The 20,922-nt window shown below is 44.1% G+C and overlaps 1 protein-coding gene across 2 annotated transcripts in view; it reads right to left on the bottom strand.

Moving 5' to 3' along the window:
* Positions 1–3,302: 3,302 nt before the first annotated feature.
* The window catches only part of LOC126472016 (DNA oxidative demethylase ALKBH2-like), a 173,028-nt gene continuing 155,408 nt past the window's right edge, over positions 3,303–20,922 (bottom strand). Inside the window, exons 4-5 of one of the 2 annotated variants that reach the window (XM_050099904.1) lie at positions 14,310–14,473; positions 3,303–3,692 (exon numbers count right to left, since the gene is read on the bottom strand). In XM_050099904.1, coding sequence (XP_049955861.1) covers positions 3,511–3,692; positions 14,310–14,473 — 346 coding nt within the window. In that variant the 3' untranslated portion in view covers positions 3,303–3,510. The remainder of the gene's footprint in view (positions 3,693–14,309; positions 14,474–20,922) is intronic. The other variant, XM_050099907.1, reaches the window with a different exon arrangement.

Genomic DNA, 20,922 nt, shown 5'->3' with positions numbered 1-20,922 from the left:
TTATATGAGTGATTGCCTTGTGTATTTTGCTAGTTTCTGCTCATTCTAGAAAGAATTTTCTTAAATTGTCTACCTGTCCATAATGTAGGTTTTTTATGTCGATAAATCCCCTTCCTCCTTCCTTTCTGCTTAATGTGAATCTTTCTGTTGCTGAATGTATGTGATGTATTCTATATTTGTGACATTGTGATCGTGTAAGTGTATTGAGTGCTTCTAGGTCTGTGTTACTCCATTTCACTACTCCAAATGAGTAGGTCAATATTGGTATGGCATAAGTATTTATAGCTTTTGTCTTGTTTCTTGCTGTCAGTTCTGTTTTCAGTATTTTTGTTAGTCTTTGTCTATATGTTTCTTTTAGTTCTTCTTTAATATTTGTATTATCTATTCCTATTTTTTGTCTGTATCCTAGATATTTATAGGCATCCGTTTTTTCCATCGCTTCTATGCAGTCACTGTGGTTATCCAATATGTAATCTTCTTGTTTAGTGTGTTTTCCCTTGACTATGCTATTTTTCTTACATTTGTCTGTTCCAAAAGCCATACTTATATCATTGCTGAATCCTTCTGTTATCTTTAGTAATTGGTTGAGTTGTTGATTTGTTGCTGCCAGTAGTTTTAGATCATCCATGTATAGCAAATGTGTGATTTTGTGTGGGTATGTTCCAGTAATATTGTATCCATAATTTGTATTATTTAGCATGTTGGATAGTGGGTTCAGAGCAAGGCAGAACCAGAAAGGACTTAATGAGTCTCCTTGGTATATCACACGCTTAATCTGTATTGGCTGTGATGTGATATTTTTTTAATTTGTTTGGATATTAAGCGTGGTTTTCCAATTTTTCATTACTATGTTTAGGAACTGTATCAATTTAGGATCTACTTTGTATATTTCCAATATTTGTAGTAACTATGAGTGGGGTACACTATCAAAAGCTTTTTGGTAATCAATGTATGCGTAGTGTAGCGACCTTTGTTTAGTTTTAGCTTGATATGTCACCTCTGCATCTATTATCAGTTGCTCTTTACATCCTCGTGCTCCTTTGCAACAGCCTTTTTGTTCTTCATTTATAATTTTGTTCTGTGTTGTATGTGTCATTAATTTCTGTGTAATGACTGAAGTTAATATTTTGTATATTGTTGGTAGGCATGTTATGGGGCGATATTTAGCTGGGTTGGCTGTGTCTGCTTGATCTTTAGGTTTCAGATATGTTATTCCATGTGTAAGTGTATCAGGGAATGTGTATGGGTCTGCAATGTAACTGTTAAATAATTTAGTTAGATGTGAATGTGTTGAGGTGAACTTCTTTAACCAGAAATTTGCTATTTTATCATTTCCAGGGGCTTTCCAATTGTGAGTAGAATTAATTGCTTGGGTGACTTCATGTTGCAAAATCATCACTTCAGGCATTTGTGGTATCACCTTGTATGTGTCTGTTTCTGCTTGTATCCACCGTGCATGCCTGTTATGTTGTACCGGGTTTGACCATATGTTGCTCCAGAAGTGTTCCATGTCTGTTATGTTTGGTAGATTGTCTATTTTAATGTGTGTGTTATCTATTGTTTGGTAAAATCTCTTTTGGTTTGTGTTGAATGTTTGGTTTTGTTTCCTTCTATTTTCACTTTTTTTGTATCTTCTAAGTCGTTTGGCCAATGCCTGTAATTTCTGCTTCTTTTCATCTAATTGCTCTATTGCTTCTTGTTGTGAGATTTTACCTAACCTTTTTCGTTTTTTGTCTGATATTTCATTTCTTATAAATTGTGTTAGCTGTCCGATGTCTTTTCTCAGTCTTTCTATTCTGATCTGTAGCCTGTGTTGCCATGCTGGTTTTGTGGGTTTCTTCTGTGTATTGGTCTGTTCTGATCTCTGCCTAGTGTGTATATTTAGTGTAGTGAGTGCTCCTATATAAACCAGTAGTTGTAACTCTTCCATAGTTGTATTTTCATTTATTTTGTTGTGTATGATTGTGTTGATAGTTTTTATTGTTGTTTCGACTTGTGGGTTATTTGGCGGTCTATGCAAGAATGGTCTGATGTCTGTATTTGTGTCTTTGTATTCTATATATGTCAGCTGAAATTTCTCTTCTATATCTAACACGTGTCTCTCTTCGTGTTCTATTTGTGCTTGTGGTGGCTGTCTTAAGATTTCGTTTTCCTCTGATTGTTTAATTGATGCGTGTTGGTCTTTCTTTGTTTGCTCTGGGATGTTTGAGTCCATTACTGCATTTTCTTCTTCTTCTGATTGCACATTATTTTGTTCCAGTATTTGTTGTACTTGTTGTTTGATGTTTTCTAATTCTGACTGGGGTATCCTGTTATTTTTTATTATTACACGGATCTGATCAGCTAGTCGTCGTTCTGTTAAAAATTTTGATTCTAGGTATCTGGTAATAAATGTTGTGTATACTTGTGATCTGTATCCAGTTGTGTTGGTTCCTAGGTTTGTTGCTTGGTAATAACAGAACATGAGGTGTCGATTAACTTCATCTGACCATCTCATCCTCTGTCTTTGTTTTCATTCTAGGGTGGTTGCAGGAAGCATATCCTGCAAAACACCTCTATTTGGATTTAAATCATTTTCCAGTTGGCTAGCAGTGTCGTTACCATTGTGGGCGGGCATAGGGTTCAAGCATTGTCCCCGACCATGACGGCGCTTGTCCGAGGCTTCTTTAGTTCTGTCCTGAACCAAGTAATCACACTAAAAGGGGGGTTAGCCCTATTAGTGGTTTGTTCTTTTCGTCGCCTTTTACGACTGGCAGAACATACTGGAGGCCTATTCTTTTCCCGGGCCTCCACGGGTTTTTTTTTTTTATTATTATTATTATTATTATTATTATTATTATTATTATTATTACTACATTTACCACTATTATTGGCAGCAGCTGTGGTAGAAATACTGCCAGTATTAACGTTGTTAGTTCGTAGTCAGTATTATTTAGTCACATTGTCACTATAGACACTCTGATCATGTTAATACTATTTGTCATATTAAAATTTTTATGTGTTAGGTAACTATGATGTAAAAAAGGTACTGTATGTGTGGTGCCCTGGTCTAATGTAAGAGATGGCCTGATGACCCTAATTAGATCAGGCTAAACAAATAAGGTCATGTACATTATGGCTCCTTCCTGTCATGCTGTGAAGTCTGCACATCGACCTACATTACTGTTATACAAAGCGTGGCGCGCACACACACTATTTCTCGCTTTGACTTACGACAGCAGCTGAGGATCACATGATTGCCTGGTAACATTTATACACATTCTATAGCAGGATAAACTTATTTTATGAATATCAGCAAGTGGTTATGTGCATCATACCGTTTTTATTTTGAACAGTGCAGTTTTACACAGTGATGAATTGGTATAGTAATGCAAACTTCGTGCATTTTCCATTTCGTTTTCTGTATGTCTTTGCATCAATTAACACTTACTTCTTTGGATCAATAAATACATAAATTAGCAGTGTCCATAGGTTCGGTGACAGCACTAACAGGAAATAGAAGCACACCGGTCAGCGAATGGTGGGAGCAGACCTCTTGTGCTGTGCAGGCTGTGGTTGTGGCAGCATCTTCCGGAAGGTGAGGTTGATGCGCGGCTGCTGGCAGGACCTGCGCCGCGGCAGCGCGTGGAACCACAGCCGGTTGGTTGGCGGGTTCATCATCAGCAGGCTGCCGTGCTCCAGCAGCAGTTTCACTGCAACACGTTCAGTGCTTCAGTCCCAAAATACTTAATTCTGCAAATGTTGTGCACTAGCTGCAGTTAAAAACTTCCAGGGCCTTCATGAAGTGACAGCTCTCTACCTGATATTTTTGTCTTTGTATCTAAACAATTGTTTAACTTACTCACTTAGAGCAACACACGGAGCATTAGTTTTCGAGCCAGGGAGTAGGGTTGGGGTGTTCAGTCCCAGGTCGGCTGAAAGATAGGGTGTTAAAAAAAAAAGTACACCATATCTTGAGATGGTATAGCCAAAAACAAGACAAAAATTTCCAGTAAACATGCGATCTAAAACTGATGTTCCAGTGTTAAGAACTAAGGGCACTTGTTCATCTTAGCTGCTGTCAAACATAGAGCTTCTACTGTTAGCTCTTCGTTAGTGTTAACGATGTAGAGAATGCAGTCAACAAATAACGACACATTCCTTTGTTATTGTACACGAATATAGCCTGCAGTAAACATCTATTACGTTTACTACTGTAAACTGTATTCACAGTCCTGGATAAGTGCCCAGTGTGTGTCACAGCGCTACTCGCTGTGACACACACTGGGCAATGACATTAAGCTGGTTTGTGTTTGGAACAGCACATTCGCTGGCCATCTTGAAACATTGGCTGCTTCAAGTCCACTCCAGCAGGACGATATGTGAACAGCTGCAGCATAATTACTCTCGACGAGCACCAAGGTTGCAGTGTAAATGCAACAAGGCTTCCAATGAGCAGCGAGGTGCAATGTGCCAACAGTGAATCCTTAGGGATATGTTTATAACTGCAGCGTCGCTAGTTGCACGCCTCGCTGCTCCTTGGGAGACTCATTACATTGACGCTGCAGCCTCGTTGCTCTCTGCTCGCCAGGAGTAATTACTTTGCAAATGTTCACATAGCTAAATGAATGCTAGCAGAATCAAACATAGCACTGCTAGAGTGATACTCAGGCAACCAATGACAGCTCAAGTTTCAGGACATGTGGCGATGGTCATAGCACAAAACACTAACTAGCGTGATACCATTGCCTCACGAGGATTGACCGCTAGCGACCGAACTGCACAATAACCCTGGGTTTGGTGTGAGGTACGGAGGGGTGGGTGGTCTGCTGTGGGTTTGTGAACCACTGAGGGCTACGGCGGGAGGAAGCCTCTCCATCGTTTCTAGGTCTCCAGTTTAATACATACATACATACATACATAATTTTATATAGATCTAATAACCTCAAAATCTGTGAACACGGTACTCCCACACATCAACGTTATTGTGCAATATACTACTCCTCCATGGGTGTCTTTTCGGGGGTCCGTTCGGCTCTGACTTTATTTTTATGAAAGGCACTGCATGACTGCATCGAACAGTGCAGATGGACGAGCTCTTGGAACAACTGGATATTTGGCAAACGGATTGGCCTGCCCATTCCTCTGACTTAAATCTCATTGATTACATTTGTAATGCATTGGGGAGACATATTGCAATATGTCCACATGCACGAACGACCATCCAGCAGTTGTCAATATGCTCGTGTAGGAAGAAACTGTACCACCACAAGAATTCCTTACCAACTTCATGGCTATCTTTGGAACACACTGCACAGTATGCAGTGCCACCGTGATGATCACTCACACTATTAAGAACCATGTCCCATCGTCCACAATGTCCATGGAATTGTGGTGAATTCAGTGTAATTATTGGCTTTGAACAAAGTGTCATTCCTGTTCGTTTCATTGCGCATTTCTGTCAGTCGCCTTTCGTACAATACTGCAACAATTCTTTCTATGTATGATACAAGTTCCGTCGGTTGTGTTACTTGGCAGTGGTCAATCATCTGAAAGCTACTTTTGTCTTCAAGTTTTGCAGATCAGTGTGTTTATGCACTAAATGCACTATTTTCGCACATTCTGGCATTCATCACAAATGATAATTTTTTTTGTTTCTGATACATATAATTTTCTTTTCTACTAATAGGGGAAGACTCTGTATGGCATATGGGTTCAATGATGCTGATAATGCCTATGAGCTCAGAACTACTGTTGGATACAACTGAGGTGTTTAGTTAATTTCTTTGAGAGCTCTGTGGGTGCTATCTACTATACGTTACGCATCTGATACTTTAACAAGCCAGTCTTAGTGCGGTTTTTAGGCTGGTCTAGGATGTCCAAATCAGAAAATGTGATACACAAACAGTCAAAACGCGGTAGCACACAGAAAAAGTTTACACAGTTCATAGACGAGTGGAGGACACAAGTTTCCTCTCTTATGTTACCTCGCCACTGCAGCAATAATAAGGGAACCCAGCCAAAGGGCTAAAACAAAAGTAAATTTGCAAATCATGAAAACAGCACATCCCAAGGAAGGGATGAGGACAACAGGAGCAAAGGAACACCACAAAACTGATCAACACCACCATAAAGCCATTTCCAAGTTTAACGGTAGAGACACGTAGTTACACTTACAAAGCCCTTTGAAATTTACCACGTACAGTATGTGATCAAAAGTATCCGGACATCTGGCTGAAAGTGACTTACAAATCTGTGGCGCCCTCCATCGGCAATGCTGGACTTCAGTATGTTGTTGGCCCACCCTTAGCTTTGATGACAGCTTCCACTCTCGCAGGCATACGTTCAATCAGGTGCTGGAAGGTTTCTTGGGGAATAGCAGCCCACTCTTCAAGGAGTGCTGCACTGGGGAGAGTCATCGATGTCAGTCGGTGAGGCCTGGCACGAAGTCGGCGTTCCAAAACATCCCAGAGGTGTTCTATAGGATTCAGGTCAGGACTCTGTGCAGGCCAGTCCATTACAGGGATGTGATTCTCGTGTAACCACTCCGCCACAGGCCATGCATTATGGACAGGTGCTCGATCGTGTTGAAAGACGCAATCGCCATCCCCGAATTGCTCTTCAACAGTGGGAAGCAAGAAGGTGTTTAAAACATCAATGTAGGCCTGTGCTGTGATAGTGCCACGCAAAACAACAAGGGGTGCAAGCCCCCTCCACGAAAAACACGACCACAACATAACACCACCGCCTCCGAATTTTACTGTTGGCACTACACACGCTGGCAGATAACATTTACCGGGCATTCGCCATACCCACACCCTGCCATCGGATCGTCACATTGTGTACCGTGATTCGTCACTCCACACAACGTTTTTCCACTGTTCAGTCGTCCAATGTTTACGCTCCTTACACCAAGCGAAGCGTCGTTTGGCATTTACCGGCGTGATATGTGGTTTATTAGTAGCCGCTCGACCATGAAATCCAGGTTTTGCAGTGGATCCTGACGCAGTTTCGATTTCCTGTGTGATGGTCTGGATAGATATATGCCTATTACACATTACGACCCTCTTCAACTGTCGGCGGTCTCTGTCTGGCAACAGATGAGGTCGGCCTGTACGCTTTTGTGCTGTACGTGTCCCTTCACGTTTCCACTTCACTATCACAACAAAAATAGTGGACCTAGGGACGTTTAGGAGTGTGAAAATATCGTGTACAGACGTATGACACAAGTGACACCCAATCACCTGACCACGTTCGAAGTCAGTGAGTTCAACGGAGCGCACCATTCTGCTCTCTCACGATGACTAATGACTACCGAGGTCGCTGATGTGGAGTACCTGGCAGTAGGTGGCAGCACAGTGCACCTAATATGAGAAACGTATGTTTTGGGGTGTGTCCGGATACTTTTGATCACATAGTGTATAGTCTGTTGCTGGGGATTACGTCAAGCGTGACTCATAGGGCAAATACTATGTCCAAACATTACACGAAAAAAGAAATGAGAGCATATTTTCTCAACAGGACGTCCGAAAGATAGCAGGACACTTTATGCAGACGATGTTTGGAACATGATAGAGCCGGTCGGAGTGGTCGAGCGGTTATAGGCGCTTCAATCTGGAACCGCGGGACCGCTACGGTCGCAGGTTCGAATCCTGCCTCGCATGGATGTGTGTGATGTCCTTAGGTTAGTTAGGTTTAAGTAGTTCTAAGTTCTAGGGGACTGATGACCGCAGATGTTAAGTCCCATAGTGCTCAGAGCCATTTTTGAACCTGCTTACTTTGTGAAGTATCAAGAGGAATTCTACAACTCTGTCGTCTAAGCTAAGTCAGTATTCCCTTGCGTGTTCCTACGTTTTTCCAGAACCAAACTGCTCTTCCTCGTCATTCTCTACCAGTTTTTCCATTCTTCTGTAGGTTATTTGCGTCAGTATTTTGCTAAAATGAATTATTAAAGTGATAGCTTGATAATATTCACACCTGTCAGCACCTGTCTTTTTCAGAAATATAATTATTCCATTCTTCTTCAAGTGTGGGGCACTTCGCCTTTTTCCTATATCGTGTACACAAGGTGGAGCGGTTTTTTCATGGCTGACCGTTCCAAGGATCTCGGTGATTCTGAGGGTATGTCACCTACTCCAGGGACCTTGTTCCGACTTGGCTCATTCAGTGCTCCGTCAAACCCATTGGAGGTATGCGAATAACCCGTCTTCCCGCTAATTTTATCGCAAATGCACTGACGTTTACGCACTGAACTACTTGTTGAGACACTTACTGTTCATCCTCTGTATTCATGACATGACAGAAAACATTAATTGTAACCTCAGTCTTTTTGCAGATAATATTGCTATTTTCAATGAAGTTAAAGAAAAGATAAAGCTTTAATCTACTCCAGGGTTGGTTTGAGCACCATGATGCTTTACTAGACTGTTTTGTTTTAAGGGACGTTTGAGCTCATTTACCCATTCACTTATAGGAGGACCTACAGTTTAACGTTGATTAGAATAACTGTCCAACCTGAAACTTTCTACATTGCCAGAGGTGGAGTGAGTGAGAAGTGACAGATAAAAATTCTAGGTTTGACCTTGAGTAAGCGTTAGCAGTACATGAATGGCGCCCAGACTACGTAACATGAAAAACACTAAAAGGGGAATATACAGTAGAGTTTTTAAGTTAAAAGGGGAAAGAGGAAAATGGAAAGCGAGAAGGTGAGTTTCAAAATTTCTCAATGAACGGTAATAGTTAAATCTATATCGGATATTCCAAAGTAGACAGGTCTGAATATCAGTAAACCATGTTTTTAATAAGTCACGCTTGCAAAATCCCAACACAAGTCATGTATAGAAGAATGGAAAAACTGGCAGAACCTGACATCGGGGAAGATCAGTATGAATTCCGGACAAATGTAGGAACACGCGAGGCCATGCTGATGGTACGACTTGAGTTATAAATACGCCTGTGAACGGGAATACAAAGAAATGTAGGAAGGTATTTCTCCTTAGCGAGAATGACAAGAAACTTATTTCAGATTACCTCTGCGTTCAGCGTGAAAATTTCAGCTCTAGCACTACCAAATTTGAATGTCAATGGACAAAGTTCAAGAGCCTTGGACAGTATGCTTTCGACAGGTACGGGCCGAATAAAGCTGTAAGAATGGAAAAGACGTGAGGTGGTTCTAAAGCTACATTATAAAGCTACTCGCGGAAGCAGAGAGAGCTTCACTGCAAATCCAAACGTAGCCAAAACTTCTCAAACAAAAGTGAAGGAAACCAAAATTAAACTGAGGAGAGCCATCTGTAGTGTGTTCAACCATTTCGAAAGTACAGTTCTACCTGCCGACTTGACAAAAAATGCTAAGAAAATTTGGTCTTACGTTATATCAGTAAAGGGATCGAAGCCATCTTTCCTATTCTGTGATCATAAAGGCACTGAGACGGAGGATGAAAAAGAAAAGACCAAAGTACTAAATCGCTTTTTCCAAAAGCATTCCACAGAGAAGGGTCGCACTTCAGTAGCTCCTTTAATTTGTCGCACGAACGACAAAATGACAGAGATCGAAATAAGTTACCATTGGATGGAAAAATTACTAAGTCGCTCAACAGAGTAGGGTCACGATATTGCGTAAAATTACGCGATACTACACAAAGTGCGTGAAAGAACTTGCGCCTATACTGGAAAGTGTACCGTAGTTCTCTTGAGGAGCGAAGAGTTCCCAATAACATGTCGTTCTCGTTTTCAAGAAGGGTTGTCGAACAGATTCTGGGCAGCCTAGTCCATTCCACGAATATTATTCTTCACAAACCACTGCCTCACAGACGCTACTTTATTGCATGGTGCATTGTCGTGATCACACAATTAGTCATTGTCTCCGAACTGCTCCACTGTTGGACGTACTACAGAATTCCACAAAATGTGTTTGCATCCTTCCCCTCTTAAAAGCAATAAGAGAACCGCGCCCTAACAACGAAAAGCACTCCCAAATTGTAGCACCACCTCCTCCGTACACCACTGTTGCCACAACACATGAAGGCAGACAACGTTGTCCAGGTCTGGATGGAATCCACATTCGGTTTTACAAAGAGTACTTTACGACGTTCGCCTCTTATTTAGCTCGCATTTATCGCAAATCTGGCGCCCAGCACAAAGACCCAATCGATTGGAAAATAGCGCAGCTGAGTCCCATGTATAAGAAGCGTAAAAGAACTGGCCATCAAAAGTAAACAAATTTGCTGCAGAATTCTTGAACATATTCTCAGTTCGAATATAATAAAGTTCCTTGAGACGGAAAATCTCCTGTCCACAAATCAACATGGTTTTAGAAAGTTTCGCTCGTGTGAAACTCAGCTTGCCCTTTCCTGACACGATATCCTGCGAACTACGGAGAAGTGGTTCCATATCCCTAGATTTCGGAAAAGCGTTTGAGTCGGCGGTCCTTTGCAGTCCATTAACGAATCTATGAGCTTATGGAATAGCTAACCAGATATCAGAGTGGCTCGAAGACTTCTTAAGTAACAGGACTTCTTACTTTGTCCTCGACTGCGAGTGTTAATCAGAGACAAGGTTATTGTCAGGAGTGTACCAGTGAAGTGTGATAAGACCGCTGTTACTCTATATAAATAAATGATCTGACGGATATGTGAGCAACAATCTGCAGCTGTTTGCTGTGGCGTGCGGGAAGCTGTCGAAGTTGAGTGACTCTGTGAGGGTACTGGATCACGTAAATACAATATCTATTTGGTGTGACGAATGGCAGCTTGCTCTAAATGTAGAAAAACATAAGTTAATGTAGATGACTAGGAAAAATAGTCCCGTAACATTCTAATACAGCATTACTAGTATGCTACTTGACAGACATATCGATTAAGTGTCTACGCGTAACGTTGCAAAGCAATGTGAAGTGGAACGAGCATGTAATGATTGTAGTGGGGAGAGTTTTAGGGAAATGTGGTACATATGCATAAGTGACCGCATATAGAACATTAGTGCGACCCTTTCTTGAGTACTGCTAAGTGCTAGGGATCGACAATAGGGTTAATGGACGACATCGAAGCACTACAGAGGCGGGCTGCTGGATTGTTTAACGGTATGTGCGATCAACACGTGATTCAGAGATGCTTCAGGAACTCGAATGGGAATCCCTGAAGGGAACGCGACGTTCTTTTTGAGAACGCTATTGAGAAAATTTAGAGACCGGCATTTGAAGCTGACTTCAGGACGATATTACTGCCGCCAATGTACATTTCCAGAAAGGATCACGAACAAAAGATAGAGGAATTTGGGCTCGTGCGGAGGCAGGCAGACAGTCATTTTTGCCTAGTTCCATTTGCGAGTGGAACAGGAATGAAAATGACTAGCAGTGGTAAAACGTACCCTCCACCACGTACCATACTATGGTTTGCGGAATATGCATGTAGATATAAACGTAGATAGGTGAAAGAAATGCAAACTTACGTTCATAGTGTTTATAGATTCGTGGATACCAAAAGATAGCGTTGACTGGAATACACACTTTGAAGATAGCAGGGATAAAATAACGGGGATACACACTTTGAAGCTCTGAAGATAGCAAGGATAAAATACACTGAGCGACTTCTAGAGAAACCATAATGCAATGATAACAGGCGAAGGACATGGAAGAGATGCGGTGACTGAGAAGGGAATGAGATAGGACTGTAGTCTATCACCAATGTCATTGAAGCTGAAGATTGACCAAGCTGTGAAAAAAAAATCAATAGTAAATTTGGAAAGGGCATTTAAGTTGATGGAGAAGAACTGAAAACTTTGAAGTTCGCCATAATTCTCTTAAAGGCAAAGGACTTGGAAGAGTAGTTGAATGGAATGGACAGAGTCTTGAAATTTAAATCAGGCGATGCTGAGGAAATTAGATTAAGAAATGAGACATTAGAAACTGTAGCTGAGTTATAGTATTTGAGTAGTAAAATAATCGAGCCAAAGTAGAGAAGATATAAAATGCAGACTGGCATTTTTTCTGAAAACCTAAATTATTTAGCATCGAATGTAAATTTAAGCATTAGGAGCTCTTTTCTTCTGATGGTATGTGTCTAGAGTCTAGCTTTCTACTGAAATGAAACGCGGATGATGATTAGTTCATAGAATAAGATAGAAGTTTTTCAAATGTGGTGCTAAAAAGAAACGAAGAAAATTAGAGGTAATTATGAAAAATCCGCCTCGATTGCACAAAGTACCTGGTGTTTGCCTAGGTTTCAACGTGGGTAACCACGACTTCTTCAGAACAAATATAAAGCAGCTTGCCTAAATAGGCATAGTCAAAGGCTAAAATCAACACCTACAGCGGCCATTTCAGCCTTTGACTCTGCCTATTTAGGCAAGCTGTTTTATATTTGTTCTGAAGAAGGCGTGGTTATCCACGCTGAAACCTAGGTAAACACCAGGTAGTTTGTAAAATCGAGGCGGATTTTTCATAATTATTTCGATACGTACGATTGCTGACCCGCTGCAATGCTGGAAGTTCTAAAATTTGAGGTGTGGATCAAGTAACAAAGAGGTATTGAATCGATTGGGGATAAAAAAGAAATTTATGGCACAACCTGAATCAAAGGAGGGATCGGCTGATAGAACATATCGCGAGGGTACTGGTACTGGAGAGAAATGTGGGAGGTAAAGACAGGAAGGAGATAAAGGCCCGAATACTGAAGAAGGTTCAAATAGATGTGAGATGCAGTAGTAAAGTAGAGGTTGAGAGACTTGCACAGGATAGACTAGCGTGGGGAGCTGTATCACACCAGCAGCACCAGGATCACCACCACCAACAACAACACCGAATTACATAGGATGAGCCATGGTAAGAGATTAGATGGTGAGCACGCTTCGGAAATCGAAAAACAATGTTTAGGCGAAGAATTACTGGCGGATGTGACACTTTGGAAGATAGTGCAAGCGCTAGTAGACAAAATAAATCCTATGGCATTTCCCGTGGAAGGTACCAGAGTCAGCCATGGATTTGTGTTTCCTGTCCTTAATTGTCTTGTACACAAGTACACAGCATGTAATCTTCCCTAAAAGACATCACGATAATACCTCGTACACCGTCGTTAGCCTTCATAAAGGCCTCTGCTGCGCAAGAAAAAAAAAAAAAAGAGTCCACAAGTGTCTTAAGGGTGTCATATTTAGCACAAAGAAACTCATTCATGATGACATCCCGTAGAGTTATCAAACTGCGTGGATGTTAACTGTTACGTTTCATTCGCTGTTCCACGTTCTTCCAGACATTTTCTAAGCGATTACGGGTGGATGACGCTTTGAGCTTCGTCACACTGGCAATGTGTGCTCGCGGCCCTGCGAATACGTCTGTTGTCACATTGGAAGACGGGAGTATCCACAGCATACTCATCAAGGAGATGTACGAGGAAGGGCAACACTTGGTCACCGATAGTGTTTAAATAAATGTCCTGGTTCATGTTGAAGGGAACCAGAATGTGTGCTACCAAGTCGTAGTGGGAAAAAACACCCCGAAAACATCACGTAACTACCTCCGGTCTGGACTACTCTACACAGCTTATTACACGCTTCATAGAGCTGCTCGTTCACTCGACGCCTTGTAGCGTTTGAAAAGAGGCAACGTCGCTGCTAGTCGGATCACACGATACACCTCCAGTCATCTACTGCCCTGTTCCTGTGTTGTTTACCCCACTGAAAATGCATAGCTTCATCTGGCACTGTGAGCAATGGCCTTCAGCGAGGTAACTGACTATAAATATCGATAGCATGCAGTTCCCTTCGCAATGTTCGCTCGGAAACTTGTTGAGATGGACCTGCATTCAGTGTCAGTAGCAACTCTTACCGGGTTTAAAACTGACTGACACTGGTCGTCGGTTAGGACTTTTTTACGAACAGCGTTCTTAAGCAGTTCTATATGTCTGCGAGTGGTACACCATTCTTTGTAGAGAGGTTGGAAAATTCGTATTCATTCACGGTGTGGTCATGGGAACGTGCAAGCACGACAGCTCCTTTCTGCCTTTCTGTTACGTTACGCCTCCGCATCGGCCCATGTCAGTGCGCTGATTCATTACAACCGACTGTCACACTGACATCTCTTCAATAACTTTTGTCGGCGGTGGAGAGCCACGTGGCCTCCTGGTACCAGCTGTGCACCCTCTACAGCGCGCCAAAGCCACCAGTGTGCTCTTTTGAGGCGGCGAGTAATATTTTCTACCATCAGCTACTCCCTCTACCACTTGAAACAATCGCCGAATGCTCCCAACAGCTTCAGAGAGATTCAGGAACACCGAGGGAAGGCCGAGAGCCAAAGCAGACAGGGTGCAGCAGCGGCGGCAGCAGCAGCGGCCGCTGACCTGGTGGGACGTCCCTGTGCTGCGGCCCGCGGCGGCGCGCGTCGCGGTGCTTGAAGACGAACGGCCGCTCGGCGCCCAGCGACAGCGACGCGATGGGCGCCCCGGCGTCCAGGTCCGCCTCGTCGTCCCGGTGCTCGCCCATGTGGTCGTGGCCGTCTCGGTACCTGCCGACACACACACGGCCACATTTAGTTATTTGGGTTGGGTTGTTTGGGCGAAGAGACCAAACTGCGAGGTCATCGGTCTCATCGGATTAGGGAAGGCCGGGGAAGGAAGCTGGCCGTGCCTTTTCAAAGGAACCATCCCGGCATTTGCCTGGAGCGATTTAGGGACATCACGGAAAGCCTAAATCAGGATGGCCGGACGCAGGATTGAACCGTCGTCCTCCCGAATGCGAGTCCAGTGTGCTAACCACTGCGCCACCTCGCTCGGTTTTAGTTATTTGTTTATTTATTATTGACACTAGCAGTTGCCTGCAACGGGTCTTACAAACACATGTTGTAACGGTATTTCGAAAGGGTCACGGTAACCTCTCCATTAACACAATATTTCGGACTACTCCCCGTTCGCATCTCCTGGAGGCGACTACCAAAGGGGAGGTGACCACGAGAAAAAGATTGAATAACTAAGGAAGGATCATGTTCTTCGAATCGCTGCGTGGAATGTCAGACGTTTGAACGTGCTAGGGAAGCTAGAAAATCTGAAAAGGGAAATGCAGAGGCTCAATCTATAGTCGGGGGTCAGTCAGGAAAACTGAAAAAATACAAGAATTTCTGTGGAGACGAGTGTAGGTTACTATCTACAACAGCAGAAAATAGAGTAACGTTAGTGGGATTCGTTATGAATAGGAACATAGGACAGAGAGTGAGTTACTCTGAATCGAAAGCAAACCAACACCGACAACAATAGTTCAGGTATACAGTGGATGAAGACAGAGGTAATTCAGCACGTAAATAAAGAAGAAAATTGGATTATGGGGGACTGGAATGCGCATCTAGGGGAGGCAGTAGGAGAAACGCTTACAGGAGAACACAGACATGGCAGCAGGAATGACCGAGGAGAAAGACAAATTGAGTTCTGCAACAAATATCAGTTAGTAATAGGGAATACTCTATTCAAGAATCAAAAGAGAAGGACATATTCTCGGAAAATGCCGGGAGTTCCGGGAAAATCTCAGCCTACATCACGGTCAGATAGAGATTCGGAAATCAAATATTGGATTCTAAAGCGTATCCAGGAGAAGATAATGACTCAGATCACAATTTAGTAATGGTGAAAAGTAGGCTAAAGTTTAAGAGACTAGTGAGAAAGAATCATTGCACCAACAAGTGGGACATGAAAGTACTAAGGAATGAAGAGATACGCTCGAAGTTTTCTGAGGCTATCGATACTGCGATAACGTATAGGTCAGTAGGCAGTTCCGTTGAAGAGGAATGGTTATCTCTGAAAACGGTAATCACAGAAGTTGGAAAAGAAAACTTAGCTATCAGGAAGGTGACTGCAAAGGAACCAAGGGTGACAAGAAATACTCCAGCTGATTGATGAAAGAAGGAAGTACAAAAATGTTCATACAAAAATGTTCATGGAAATCCAGCAATACCGAAATACAAGCCACTTAGGAATGAAATAAAAAGGACGTGCAGGGAAGCTAAGGCTAAACGGCTGCATGGAGAAAGTGAAGAAATCGAAAAAGAAATGGTTGTTGGAAGGACTGGAGCAGCACACAGAAAAATCAAAACGATTTTCGGTGAAATTAAAAGCAAGAGTCATAACACTAAGAGTGGAATGGGAATTCCACTGTTGGACGCAGAGGAGAGAGCGCATAGGCAGAAAGAGTACAGGCAAGTCCTCTATGAGGGGAAAGACTTATTTGAAGTGATAGAAGAAGAAACGGATCGATTTCGAGGAGGTAGGGTTACAGTATTAGAAGCAGAATTTAAAAGAGCTTTGGAAGAACTGGTATCAAATAAGGCAGAACGGATAGATAACATTCCATCGGAATATCTAAAATAATTGCGGCAAGTGGCAGCAAAACGACTATTCACTTTGGTGTAGAATGTATGAGTCTGGCGATGTACCAACTGACTTTCGGGAAAACATCATCCACACAGTTCTGAACATTGCAAGAGCTGACAAGTGCAGAATTACACGCTGATCAGCTTAAAAACTCGTGCATCCAAGTTGCCGACAGGAATAATGTACAGAAGAATGGAAAAGAAAACCGAGGACATGTTACATGAAGATCAGGTTGTTTTTAAGAAAGGTAAAGGCACCGGAAAGAGAGGTCTGACGTTACACTTGATATTGGAAGCGAGACCAAAGAAAAATCAAGACACGTTCATAGGATTCGTCGACTTGAATAAAATGTTCGACAATATAAAATGGTGTAAGATGTTCGAAATTCTGAGAAAAATACGAATAAGCTATGGAGACAGAATGGTGATTTACAATATTTACTGCTGTGTTGGCAGAAGAGCCAACATCGTGTTGCTAGAGGAGGCCGAAATGCACGCGTTTAATTACACGCGGTCTGGCGTGAGGTCTGGAACAATTGAAGGAGTTTATAATAGCAAATAAAGTACGTAGTTGATGTAATACTTAACTTTAATCCATAAGTGGTGTACATCGGTCTGACAGTACAGGCATCACAAGTCAAATGTCTATTGATAATGGCGCCTTGCTAGGTCGTAGCAAATGACGTAGCTGAAGGCTATGCTAACTATCGTCTCGGCAAATGAGAGCGTATTTGTCAGTGAACCTTTCCTAGCAAAGTCGGCTGTACAACTGGGGCGAGTGCTAGGACGACTCTTTAGACCTGCCGTGTGGTGGCGCCCGGCCTGCAATCACTGACAGTGGCGACACGCGGGTCCGACGTATACTAACGGACCGCGGCCGATTTAAAGGCTACCACCTAGCAAGAGTGGTGTCTGGCGGTGACACCACATTCCTCCCCCGCAAATCGGCGGACGGTTGTGTTATAAGGCTTCCGCCCGCCGTGGGGAGGACCCCATGTTGACGTATGCGACGAGGTGGGGAGCCTAACAACAGGCGAGGCTGTGCCACCCGCACCCGGCCATTCGGTTCGAGGGGAGCTAGGAAACGCCTGAAAACCTAGTCCAGGGTGCACGCCAACATGCGGTGTATGCGCCCGTAGAGAGACAGGAGGGGCCGTAGGGTCGACCTCCATCGCGTCGGGGCACCCGACGGGCGAAGACGACATCTGGTCCGGAGCGGGCAAGAGTTCCATGTCGGAGGACAGCTGGTCACGGGAAGCGATCGGCGGCGCGTGACCCAGGGAGACGCTTGGCGGCTGCAGCGAAGCGTCCACTGCGGGCGTCGCCGGCGGGAGCACAGGCGGCGGCGGCGGCGGCGGCGGCGGCGGCGGCGGCGGCGCGTCGCCATGGGGCAAAATGGAAGGCAGCGTCGGTAACACCTGGGGATGAGGCGAGCCAGTAGATGGGTCCCCAGGTCGCTGACCGGACGGCACCGTCGCTGAAAGCAGACGGGGAGCGGCAGAACCCGTGCGACGACAGAGGCGCAGCTGATTGAGATGCCGACGCACCTCACCAGAGGCCCCCAAAACCAGATACATAGCGCGGCCGAGGCAGCGAAGAATGCGCCCTGCGAGCCAACGCCGTGAACCTCGATAGTTGCGATAGTATAAACGTCGCCTGGAGCAAAAGCAGGTGGCTGCCGCTGCACAGGAACCTGATGCGGCGGATGTAGCAAAGACATCAATGTTCGATGAGGACGACCGTGGAGCAACTCAGCCGGTGAGCGACCATCTCGGGGCTGAGAGCGATACGAGGACAAGAAGAGCAATAACGCGTCCTCCCGAGAATGCGACTCTTTCAACTTCAACATCTGTGACTTGAGAGTCCGGACCAATCGTTCAGCGGCACCGTTTGACTGAGGCGAAAATGGCGCGGATGTCAGATGTTGAATACCACTGGCCTTGCAGAATGACTGAAATTCTGCGGACATGAATTGTGGGCCATTGTCGGAAACAACAGTCTGTGGAAGACCTTCAATGCAAAAGATAGCGGATAACGCTTGGATGGTGGCAGATGACGTCGTGGAAGACATCCGTACAACAAAAGGAAAATTACTGAATGAATCTACCACAACCAACCATCGAGCATTCCAGAATGGACCAGCAAAATCGATGTGCAAGCGTTGCCAAGGGGAAGTGGCGTTAGGCCATGCAAAGAATTTCCGCGGTGGGGCGGATTGTTGTTCGGTACACGCCATGCAAGAAGAGCACATATTCGTAATCGCAGCATCGATTCCGAACCAAGTACAGTGCTGACGAGCAAGTTGTTTCGTTCGCACTATGCCCGAATGTCCTTGGTGGAGAAGCCGTAAGACAGAGGACTGTAACGAACGTGGGACCACGACCCTGGACTGATCATTATCAGAACGCAACAGCAAAACACCACGTCGTACAAAAAGTCTCTCCTTGTGAGCAAAAAATCGGCGAACCAACGGATCCTCGATCCGTGACTTTGACAAAGGCCACTGCGTAGCAACAAAACGCAAAACTGTAGCAAGGACAGGGTCAGCAGCTGTGGCTGTAGCTACACGACGAAAATCAATCGGAAACGATTCGACCACGTCATCGGTTTCCGAATCAATGAACAGGCAAGCAAGTTCGGAAGAATCGAACGCTCTATCCTCAGCAACAGGCAAACGGGACAACGCATCGGAGTTTCCGTGGTTAGCAGTGGACCGATACAAGATATCGTAGCGGTACTGCGAGAGGAAAATAGACCAGCGAATAAATTTCTGCGCTGTACGTGGAGGTACAGGCTTGTTTGGATGAAAAAGCGATGTCAAAGGTTTGTGGTCTGTGATGATGGTAAAGTGACGACCATACAAGAAATCATGAAACTTTGTAACACCAAATACGAGAGCCAAAGCTTCTTTATCTGGGAATAATTTCTTTGCGCAGACGAAAGCAATTTGGACGCAAAGGCAATAGGGCGATCATGGGATCCATCTTTGTGCGCAAGTACAGCACCGATCCCGAAATCCGATGCATCTACCATCAACAAAAGGGGTTTCTGGGGATCGAATGGCGTAAGGCAAGTATTTGAAAGCAACGCCGATTTCAACTGGCGAAAGGCGCGTTCGCATTCCGTCGTCCAGACAAACGGAACACCTTTACGGGGTAAGCGATGAAGCGGAGCTGAAATGGAAGAGGCGTGGCGCACATATTTGTTATAGTAATTTATTTTTCCCAGCACACTCTGTAGCTGCTTCAAATTCTGCGGCGAAGGCAAGTCTTGTATGGCACGGAGGTGCTCTGGACTGGGATGTATGCCTTGGGCATTGATTACATGTCCCAGATAGGGTAAGTCACGAGCAGAAAACACACATTTGTCCTTCCGCAAGCGAAGACCATTTTGTCGCAAGACCTGAAATAATGTTCTGAGATTGGCTAAATGTTCTTCTTCCGTCTTTCCAGAGATCACAATATCGTCCAGATAGTTTGCTGCAGTAGGGACCGAGGCACAAACAGTTTGCAGATATTGCTGAAACAATGCAGGGGCGGATGCACACCCGAAAGGCAGTCTTATGAATTGATACAAACCAAGATGCGTGTTAACCACCAAGCCGCGCTGGGATTCTTTGTCCACTGGTATTTGCAAGTACGCATCTGCGAGGTCCAACTTCGAAAAATATTTACCCGGGCACAGTTTGTCAAAAAGATCTTCCGGGCGGGGTAAAGGAAAAGTTGCAATCACTAGTTGTGGATTCACTGTGGCCTTGAAGTCCACACAAAGTCTCAATTTACTGGAAGGTTTTGGGAAAATTACTAAGGGTGATGCCCAGAGAGAAGCCTGCACACGTTCAATTACACCTTGTGATTCTAAATCGTGTAACGTTCGTGCGACCTCATCACGCAATGCGTGGGGAACATTGCGCGCTCTGAAAAATTTCGGTTGTGCGTTTACATTCAGTTCCAAACGTGCTTTATAGTTCTGAGCGCAACCAAGGCCCAGTGCAAAAAGTCAGCAAATTCTTCACATAGACGAGAAACACTGGCTGAAGGCACAGTCTGGTTCACTGATAGGACCTGATTGACTATAGACAAGTTAAACAACTGAAATAAATCTAAACCAAACAAGTTCACTGTAGAAGAAGAACAAAGGACGTAAAATGACACAAGTTTTGTTTGTCCCTTGTATGTTGCAAGAAGGCTGCACTGTCCTAACACAGGGATATCCTGACCGGAATAGCTAGTTAACTGAACATTTGCGGCACGCAACGGAGGTGTGCCCAGTTGTTTGTAGGTGTCTTTATTGATCAATGAAACTGCGGCTCCGGTATCGAGCTGGAATGGGATCACGTTGCCATGAATGTCCAAATCTACAAAAAGTTTACTGTCCTACTGACGACAAGAGCGACTATCTCGTGCAACATGAACAGGCACTGGTACAGAAGCGGGATTTCCGTCGACTTCGACGCACACTATTTGTGGGACGAACACAGTCACTGTTAGAGAGAGTGGCACTGGGCAGAGTGGAATGAACTGCATGAATGTGCATGGGTGAAGGTTCACAAGCCTGAGTATTCGTGGTTCGATTCCGATTCCGGCGTGAAGCAAAGG

Source organism: Schistocerca serialis, chromosome 1 (genome assembly GCF_023864345.2).
Source record: "Schistocerca serialis cubense isolate TAMUIC-IGC-003099 chromosome 1, iqSchSeri2.2, whole genome shotgun sequence".
NCBI classification, from domain to species: domain Eukaryota; kingdom Metazoa; phylum Arthropoda; class Insecta; order Orthoptera; family Acrididae; genus Schistocerca; species Schistocerca serialis.
The sequence above is the reverse complement of the archived record's forward strand: the minus strand, read 5'-3'. Positions and strand labels throughout refer to the sequence as shown.